The sequence below is a fragment of the Zeus faber genome, assembly GCF_960531495.2.
Source record: "Zeus faber genome assembly, chromosome: 12".
NCBI lineage: Eukaryota > Metazoa > Chordata > Actinopteri > Zeiformes > Zeidae > Zeus > Zeus faber.
In genome coordinates, this window is record NC_137196.1 from 23,634,122 (window position 1) to 23,644,533 (window position 10,412).

At 47.9% G+C, this 10,412-nt stretch overlaps 1 protein-coding gene across 1 annotated transcript; it reads right to left on the bottom strand.

Moving 5' to 3' along the window:
- Window positions 1-307: 307 nt before the first annotated feature.
- On the bottom strand, window positions 308-8,195 carry LOC307238471 (Golgi reassembly-stacking protein 2-like). The gene is made up of 10 exons (XM_080011459.1): window positions 8,040-8,195; window positions 6,640-6,720; window positions 6,343-6,546; window positions 6,148-6,234; window positions 5,902-6,032; window positions 3,157-3,289; window positions 2,911-3,034; window positions 2,583-2,669; window positions 1,520-1,651; window positions 308-1,423 (listed from the first exon to the last, which is right to left on the bottom strand). The coding sequence occupies exons 1-10, from the start codon at window positions 8,100-8,102 to the stop codon at window positions 1,170-1,172; spliced, it is 1,296 nt and encodes a 431-aa protein (XP_079867585.1). The 5' UTR covers window positions 8,103-8,195; the 3' UTR covers window positions 308-1,169.
- Window positions 8,196-10,412: the final 2,217 nt, after the last annotated feature.

Sequence of the window (10,412 nt, forward strand, 5' to 3'; positions counted from 1 at the left end):
ATTGCCTTACAAGTCCTACTTCCACTGTGTGACCTGCATTGATTTTTGGTTTATATGAGGTATGTTTAAATAAGTTTGGCTTTTCTGGAGGAAAGTGAGATTTTAAAAATCATTTTTAAGTCATTCCCAAATCATTTCTCCCAAATCTGTGCCTAAACAAAGCATTAATGAACCAAACCAGTTGAGGCTGAGTAATTGAAGACGCCAATAGGTTCAAGCGATTCCTTTTCCTGAAATGTGGATGGGTGGGTATAATATAAAACTGTAAACATACATTCCAGAAAAGGGTAAAATTAAATTGGTTTTATTGCTCATTCTATTCAAGCACGGTTTGAGAAAAAGACACCTTGTGGCTGCAGCTCCTGCTATGCCATCCATTCAGCCGATGACACTGACAAACATTTTTGGTGGTTTCTTGTAACCAGATGTTTTTTTTTTTACCAACTGACCAGTGTATACAGTACGTCGAGCGGGTGATATCATTTCAACCTCCTGTCCTTTCCCAAAAACGGCCTTTTGGACAGTCACCGTTCTCTGCTGTTACAGAGGGCAATTGTAGAGTTCTGAAAGTGTACGAAGACATACAAAAAAAAAAAAAAAAAAGGAGGGACAGACATGCCTAATAATACCATACATACATGGTGCAAAATGATGCTGATTCATTCAGATCAGGGAAAAACAATCACATGGCAATTTTAACGACAAAAACATGTCGGAATCAAAGATAATCTATTGGTCAGGGGGTCTAATCACCAGTAAAGTTATGTCTATATGTCGCAAAAGACTGCAGGTCAGAAAGAAAAGGTCCAGATTGGAGTTCCTGGCCACACTGACCTGCAGAATGCAGATGGAAAAGCCGGAAAAGCCTTGTACTGAAGTACAGCTGATGCAGCTACCAGCGGAGAGGGGGGTGGTGGTGGGAATAAGACACTGCTGAGATAATAGAAGTTAACCCCGCTCCCGCTCCGCTCTCCAGATCCGTGCAGCTCCACACGAGCTCCCCGGACCGGCATGTGGGACGTTTCGGCTTTCAGTCCCTCCTCGGTTAAATAAATAGAGAGAAACACAGAGAAAAGATGGCAGAGAGAGAGAGAGAGAGAGAGAGAGAGAAAACCCCGGGGTGTGTTTTGTTTCGACCGATGCGATCGCCTGCTCTTCCCGCCCCCTCGTTACGACGACGACGGTGTCGTCGTCATTTCCGGAGAAGTCTGCGTTTCCGTGGCGTCCGTCGGGGCCGACTCTGTGGCGGCAGCGGCAGGCGGAGGTGTGACGGCAGCAGGGGGCACGGCGGCCGCCCCTAAGCTGACCGCGACCGGGGGAAACGCCGGGGCCGGTCTCTGGGGCAGGAGAGGGGTCAGCTGGGCAGGCAGGGGGGCCAGACCTGGCAGGTTGAGGGGCGGGAGGGAGGCCAGAGGAGGGAACGCTGTCGGCAGAGAAAGAGAGAGATCAGGAAACCACCAGAGAGAAAAAGGAAGGTTGAGGAACTTCCTCCCACTCCGGTAGACGTGAGCGGACGTACCCGTGGTCCCCGCGGGCGGCGGCAGGCTGCCGAGCCCCGCTAGCGACATGCTGCTGAGGTCGGGGAGGGTCAGGTTGGCCAGGTTGGGGAGGAGGGGCAGCGGGGGCAGTCCGCCCGGCATGGTGATCAGACCTGCAGGCGCAGCGGCGGCAGGCGTCAGAAAACACGCGAAGACATGGACGCGCACGGCGACGGTGCTTTACCTCCGACCAACCACCGCCCTCTGTACTCCACCTCGGGGCCGTGCATCGCATTTTTTAACAGTCATCTCTGTACGAAAACGCACAGTGTGCACGTTGGAACAGGGCTTTGAGATCAAAAGTAATATCACCCGCTGGGCCGTCCACACCCTGCACACGACTAGACTAGAACGACCAGAGATGCACGAAGAAGAAGAAGAAGAAGAAGAAGAAGGAGGAGGGAATGTTACACAACACCAGCATGACAAACACTCACCACAACCTCAAATTCAACCACAGGGCACAACCAACGCTCAACACTTCGCACAGAGTTTTACTTCATGAACATTCGCTTAGTGGAAGAGACAAAGTGTCGGGGAAAAGATGAGGCATCGCTGAGTCAGACTTTTTGAGTTGCTATTTCACGACGTCTGAGTCACGTTGGCGTAATGTAATGTTGGTAAAAGTCTGTGGAGTGAGAAGCGACGCAAACAAAATACTTGGTGAATCTTTGGTCTGGTAGGAAAACAGAACCCCAGCACTTCAACAACATTACAATGAAAAAGTGCTTTCCATCCCACACCCTCAAGGCCCCGAAATGATGGTCGGCGATAATCGCATCAGATTTTTTTGCGACGGTTTTCCTGATGTTACTGTTTTCCATGTTTTCGTCACAATACGCAACACGAGCTCCAGAGGAGGAAACATCGACAACGCCACCAGACAATGATGTCTGTTCCACGTTCGGAAAGGGTTAAATAAAACTTGTTTGTTGTAGGAGCAGAGAGGAAAACTACACATTTACAGTGTGTGTGTGCACACGTGTGTGTGTGTGTGTGTGTGTGTGTGTGTGTGTGTGTGTGTGTGTGTGAGAGAACCAGCACCTGGTAGCGTGGTGGCAGGGTTCAGCGGGGCGAGGGGGGAGAGGGAGGGGCTGGACGCGGTGGGAAGCAGGGGAACCGTCGGGAGACCTGAAAGAACAGAACAAAGCCAAAAAAAAAAAAAAAAAAAGAAGACGTTTTCAAAATAAGAGACGAGAAAAGATCAAAGTGAAATAGGCACGAGAGTCGGCGGCAAATACAAACATCTTCAAGCCCGGGGTTTAAAAATCAGTAACTTGGGTCAGAGAACGTCTGGAGGCTCATGCCGACCACGTGGAGCACAATAACCAAACGCTCCGAGAAGAAAAAACGAAAAACCGCGCTCAAGTACCTGTCTGCAGCTCGCTGGGGACGGCGGGCGGGGCCGAGTTGATGGACAGGCTCGACAGCGACTCCTTGAGCGCCAAGGGACTCGCCGCCGCGGTGGGAGGCGGCGTGACGGCGGAGAGCCGGACCTGAGGCGGCGAGAGGGAAGTGAGGAGGGGGTCCCGCGCGTTCCGAGCAACATTCCTCTGTCGCCCCGCGCTCTGCAGAACGCGGCGACTTAAACAGACAACGTTCAAGAACATTCAAGCACCTCGGTGAATCCGTCCTTCAGCGGGCTGATGGGCTGGGCGGGGGCGCTTCCGTGGAAACTGATCTTCTTCCCCTCCTCGAAGGGCCGGGTCGGGATCCTGTGGAGGTAGCCGTAGCCGATGCCACACCCCAGGCTGCGACGGCGAGAGAGAAAGAGGCTTTTTATTTTATTATTATTATTATTATTTATTTTATTTTTTTTAATGGCGGGAAGACACGCCGAGACTCTAAACGAAAACCAAAGTGGGGCAAACGACCGGGAAAGAAGGTTCCGATGGGTTCGGTCAGAAACGTTCTCCTGATCTCACAAGTCCTTCCTTGCAAGTCTCACACCTCCTCAGGTGGTAATAGGCGTTGTATGTGCTCCGTGTCAGGTGCTCTTAACACCACTACAGAGCTATTTCTAATGAATCCACTGTGTCCCAGTTGATAAGTTATTCAAATGAATGTATAGATCAGGAGTGTATGGTATGAAACCTTAAATCATATTATAGATTATAATACATGGAAAAACACAGCGGAAGCTTTACTATTTTTACTTTGGGATTGTATTGTTCCTTGTAACATAATACAGTACAGGCTAAGCGTGCATGAAAATTATTACTTTAAAACTTGTTTTTGTTTTTTTTACTTTTCTCTCATTTTTTGTCAATAACAAAATATTTCACAATAATATAAAAATAATTAGAACAATGAATCTATTCAATATAATGAATGAAAAGACTTGGACGGAATGACAATTTTAGTTCTAAAAAACTATCAGTACAAACCCATGGAAAGACATGGGATGAAAACACAGACCAATATTCGCAGTTTGTTTTGCGAACCAATCGTGCGGATCGGGCTCTGATCAGTCTCCTGCTCCTCGTCGCCTCTGTCTGCAAAAATAAATCTCCACTTGGCCTTAGACAATTTTTTGCAACCACAAGGCAGGAAAAAATATATATATATAAAAACTGGCAAAACCTGCGTGACTTTGGACCAGCGTCAACACAATCCAAACGCTGCACGTGGCTTGAAGCTGAGTGGATCTGTCCAAGAACCTCTTCTCTGATCGGTCGACGGCGGTGGGTAGTAATCAAGCGGCTGATTGGCTGAGTGTGACATCACTCAGTGTGAATTAAAGCCACACGGTTTACCAAAAGCCAGGACTATCCAATGAAACAAATAGCGCAGGTGATTTCACCAGGACGCAAATGCGGCAGAGAAGCGACGCGTATCATGGCAGGCGGCGGCACACTAGGTTTTAAGGCTGTTCACTAGTCCATAATCTAGAGTCCGAGTCGAGTCTCGAGGCTTTTTAGGAGGTGTCTGAAGTCGAGATACTTATTGTGCGTGTCAAGTTTCACAACATATTGTACGTAACAATGTGTGTGTACATTCACTCATAGCCGTCTTGAGAGAGAATATGCTCCCCCTGACACCCACGGTTAGACAATGATCATAAAGATCAAACCAATGAAACAGATGGAGCCCGCCAAGAGAACTGAGTCATCTCTGGCTTTTGTCTCCTGAAACCTTCCCTTGCTGTGAACAGGAAGGAACCCCGGCACAGGTGGCTGGATCAGTGAACCGCAGGCCACTTGGCCCAGGAGATTAACAAGACCTGAACTCTGTTTCCCTAAAAGGGGGATCGTAATCAATGTGTAACCACTACCACATGTTTCCTTAGGTGATTGTGCAACGAACGATACCACTCCGATGTATAATAACAACGTTATGTTAAACTATGCTTAAGCTGTCCTTCCTTCCCATTTGATAAACTTGGACGACCCCTAGTGGCCACCGATGGGGTTGCCCCGAACCCTGATCCCTATCATATAAACTGTTCCTCGCCCTCATTTCAAGACTTGCTATTATTAGTGTGTGGGTGTTTTGTCTTCCTTATTCCAAGACGTATTGTTCAGGTGTGTGGGTTTATCTCCTTGCATTTCAAAGATCTATTAACGTGCATGCTTCACCTTCTTTTATTTCAAAGAATTTCACATTCAAACAAGAATGTGATTCCGGTATTTAAGTTTTGAATGAGACGGATTGTAAACCAGATGATTAGGAGTAGGAGCTTAAATCTAAACGCACCTTGAATCATCTTGGTCCCTTCCGGTTCCACCCCCTCGGAAGACAAAAGTCCTGGAACGCGACCGCTCGTCAGTTCATTTCTTCCCCCAAGGACTCGCTCTGTAGCGACCATCCCTCGTTACCTTTCTTCAGCTTTACTTGGCCCTGTGGCACGCGGCCTGTCTTCCTCTTTCCATAGCAGCCATCATTTCATTTCCCAGGTGTGTTTGTCTCACTTACTTTTTCTACCCCAACCTCCTATTTTGTTATAATATTAAACTCTTACTATAAATAAACATTCAAGGTTTGATTAAGAAGGATTCGAGTATTTATCTGATATATCGTGAGAATTACTGAATGTAAAGAACTCTCTTCCCTGAGAGAGACAGACTTTTGTCGCCGACTGCGCGGCCATAAATTGACCTTTCATTTTCCAAGTTTTGCGATAAACATGGTGGCGCTCAACTAAAGTAAACTATAAATATGAATTATAGGTCCTTGTCACGCTACGCTAATCTGTGCATCTGCGGCTAATGACGCAGTTTACTTTGAACCTTGTGAACCCTTGCTGGAGTTAGAAAGGTGCAAATACACAGACTGAATTTATGTTGTTTCCCCAAATCACCAAGACCACAGATCAGGATTAATAATTGTGCATAAAGAAGGCAAGTGTGTGTGTGTGTGTTACCTGCCCTCCCCTCCCCAGGCGCCGTTGGGTGTGATGACCACTTCTCTACAGTTGTCGGTGTCAGTGTTGTACACGTAGAGCTTCAGCCCCTTCCCCTCATACGTCTCAATAAGGGAGAAGAGGTCCTCTGACTGCAGAGAGAAACAGGGGGAAAGAAGCAGCAAAACGATTCTGCTTAGAAAAATGGGGACCAGCACAAAGGTCCACGAGCAGTGGATTCAAAGACAAAAAGCTCTGAGAATATACCTCATTCATTACAGTGTCGGCTCCTATGATATAGTCAGTGTGTGGCCGCAAGCCAGCCAGGGCTGCAGGTGAATTGGGCTCCACCTCCTGGATATATGTATGTGAGTGAGAGAGAGAGAGAGAGAGAGGGGGGAATTAGAGAAGTAGAATTTTCCAGCATGCGCATGCAGCTATAACGCGTTCATGGCTACTAACCAGCACGTGCCAGACATTTTCGTTGGCTCCCTCAAAGCTGCAGAACCGAATCGAGACGCCGAGCAGTCCCTGCCCACCCCACATGTTGCTAGGGGTGACCGTGGACTCACGGAGCTCCAACGTCTTGGACGAATACACGAGCATCCGGACCGGCTTCTCCACGCTGGCTTTGAGTAAGTCTTTGAGGGTGTCGTTGTCCTTATTCTACGGGAACGGAAACAGACACATAAGAGAAGGATGAAGATATTTTCATTATGATACTGTTTTGCCTTCCACAGCTACTCCATCTTTACCTACCAGTCGGGTGTTGTTGATGGACACGATGAAGTCAAAGAAAGGCTCCAGACCTGCTCTGTGCCCGGGCGAATTTTCCTGGACCTGTACAGGGAACAAATGTTGTGCACACTGTATAAGTACAGATTTTAATATATATGAAAACATTTCACTATATTTTGACTATGTGTGAGTTGTTGATACAAAGGTTTACTGTTAGGTTTAATTGCCATTATTATGCCTTCTTGGACATTTTCAGGTTTATTGCACATTGGCTTTTTTTTTATTTTATTCTTTTTGCTTTATTAGGGGTCCAGCATTGTTTTTGTTCAGATTATTATCCTCCTAGCCATTCTCCAGCCGAAGGTATCTGGCTCTCAGAAACCGTGAAACCCGCAGACAGTGAAACGAATGAATTTTATCCGGGGCAGTCCAGACATGCTGTCGTGCATGTTTAATGAACATTAGACCGCATCTGTATGAGATTTTAGGAAAAAAAAGAAACGTTTATCTGAATGAGCGGAAGGAAAGGAAAGTAGTGGAGCGGAGGCGCCGGAAGCACTGGAGCCGGGCTCTTTGACGTCATCCAATTTGGTATATATGTGCAGGGTATGACTCTGAAGCGCTGCGCAGCACATTAATAACCACGGTTAATCGCACCGTCCTCAATCGGTGCAATCATTGCCATTGGTGGAAATGCTGCGTTTAACCTGGACCCCATGCATTGCTGCCGGCAGCTATATTCATTAGTGCCTTGATTGCTTTCTTGTTTTGATGTAACACTGCGTGATGCAATGCTCTCACAGTATCCATCTACCTTGCCTGCTACAGCTGAGTCTGTTTTGTTCCAGCGGCAATAAAAAGTCTGAATTATTCGACTTGACAGCCAGCTGCCACCCCTGACAGCCGAGTCTCGCACATAATGGAACTTGAAATTTGATGTGGAAGGTCGAACGACCGGCGGCAATTCCCCTACGTTTCAAACACGCACCTGCAGCGTCAAGGGAGGTTGAGCGTGGTTTACTATTGTTGTCAAACGACAGGAGCGTATTGGCTTCAATCCAAGGTTGGGGGTGGCTTTTAAGCAGTGCCTGGGGGGGACGATTTGGGGGTGAGGACCGGGGGACGCCGTGGGGTTTGAGGCGCCCTGCGTCGGCCACTGCCCCGTGACCAAGGGCTGTGGTAATAAAACCTGACTTTTGACCTATCGGAGACACCTTGCTCTATCGACCCTTTGCTCTGCAGCCCACCGGCTTCCCAGCCCGCCGCCCGCCATTCGGGACAAGAGAGTGGCTTTCGGTGCAAAGGCGAAGGCCCGGCTGTGATCCGCGGCCCCCAGTTGAGAGCGCAAACCGGGGAAAGTGCACCGCTTTCCCGACGCTAAGCTAGGGGCTAACCGGAGGCTAGTAGCTAATACCACCCACCCGAAGGACGTGGTAGCCCTCAGAGCCGCCGCCTGGTATCTCCACGCTCTGCGCTCCTCCCATGGCTCCTCCGCTTCACGGCTTCGTCGGACGGTTTTCTGTGTTTCTTCGCCACTGCGGAGTCGAGGAGCCTGGTTCGCAGGGCGCCGCCGGTACACGTCGCCAACCGAGGAGCCGGGCGGTGCGCATGCGCCATGACGTGGCCGGAAGTAACGCTTTCACTCCGGCGCAGCGACGGAAGCGTTCGGCTCTTTTTTTGGGGGTCGGGGGGGGTCGGGTCGCGACGAGTGACTCGGTAAGAAAAACGTTTAACAAAAGATTCGTTAAAGTTTTTCTCTTGGTGTAATTCGGGAATCGAGGCTCGAGACTGAGGCTCGAGTGCCTGCGTGTCTGGCTGCAGTATGTGCGTGCGTGCAAATGTTTTTGTCAGGGTAGCAAATAACTGAACAGCCGCTCACATTGATCGGACACTGGGATTGGACACATAACCTGAGAGACTTTAATGCTGGTTGTTGTTTTTTTTTTTGTTTAAAGCATTTAGTCCCTTTTAAATATTCACATTTACTCACATAATTGGAAAAAAATAAATAAAACCTCACGATGAAGCCCTTCCCCCGGCCCCCAGGAAGACGAGCCGGTCGCCGGGGCATCAGCTTATGGAAATCCTTAGAATAAGCAGAGAAACGGTATGAAAGCCAAGATCACAGTCTCCCCTATCTTCCCAGAGCCCTGCGGGATTGGGGATTAGGGATGCCACTTTTGCACCGCCGATTGCCGATTCCAAAGCATCAAAGCACTATTGATGCGATGACCAGACTGTTATCTTTGGGGTCCGGTAAATTCATTTTTATTGGACACATAATCCTTTTTTATAAAGAGTTACGTAACATGATTCTATTTCCCAAAAAGCAGAATGAGCAAGTCCCTTTTGGATCCATATGCCATGCCAGAGTTGGTATCTGTGTCAGCCTATCCCTAACAATACAGACCTACGATCTTTTCAAAATACAAAAATAACCCAAATATTTACACACGCACACACAAGTAAAGATAACAGACGTTCAAAAATCCCCAATGTTATAATGAACAGACAAACAAAAAAATAATAATTGAATCAGAATATGCAACAAACAAAAGAAAACAAGAAAACATCCCAAACAAAAACACACACAAACACACACTAGGGCTCAGCTCTCAGCCTTTCAGCTGAAAGGTGTCTCCATAGAGCAGCTCTTCTCCTTCCACAGAGCACGGTGCTCCACCATAACACCAGGTGCCGGTGAAAGCCTCTGGATCCTGCATGTCCCTGTAGCACCCGAAATCCACCATAATCCTGCACTTCAACATTCTTGTGAACAGAATCTGTACCTCCACGTTCAAAGCGTCTTCAATTGTTATTTTCCTACTAATGTAAATGGCCACACTGACATTTTTTTGCTGTATCAAAAGAAAAAAAAAAGTCTGCCGAGAGAAAACTTCCCCAAAAGACACAAGTCTTCAAAATAAGGAAAAAAAGGAGGGAGTCTGGGACATTCTAAAAACAAACAAACAAACAAACAAACAAACAGTGAAGGATAGTTTCTCTCCGTGCACAGAAAGGACGGTTGCTAGACACGCTTGGGTTTAAAACAGAAATAAAAGGAATTAACAGCAATGATTCCATGTGAAAGCCTCCGCTGCAGATCAGCAACCTCTCTGATCAGGGTGGTCTTTTAAAACCGGGGCAACAATTACGGAGGGGAAGGGGGTCTTTAAAATCAGGCCGCCTAAAACCGTGACGATAAGACCCTAGAAGAACACATTCGTTCCCAGTCAGCCGACGCCTCCAGTTATCCAGCGTGTGTGTTGGAGCTGCTGCGGGTTTCAGCGTGGTCCAGGTCCGGCCCGGCCAGCTCCGCCAGCTCCACCAGCTCCGCCACACGCCCTAGAGCGGTGACTCTTTGACATGCACAGGCAATTCAGCAGTGTAGGTCCTATCCCACAGACTGTTGCCAAACTCAGAATCCAATGCCGTTTCACACCTTTTTCACACGTCCTTCTATTTTTTTCTCCAAACTTCTTCTTTTCTTGATTGCCTACAAAGACCCCGAGATATTCGAATCCCGCCCGTCTTCCACCTTAGCCCTCTCCTCCCAGCTGACTCCAGCTGAAGAGAGGGAACCAAAATTACCAACCACCCTTTTTAAATTAAATTTTTTTTTTTTTTCACATCTGCATCTCTTTGGTTTCTTATGAAGGCGATAGCGTCGTCAGCATCGGCCCATACTTTAAAGGACCCGTCCCGCCCCCGGAACACTTGCGCCGCCTAGTCCCCTGCTTAATTCGTGGAAGAGAGGTTCTATGGCCAAGGAGTGAAATGTTCCAGATAGGGAA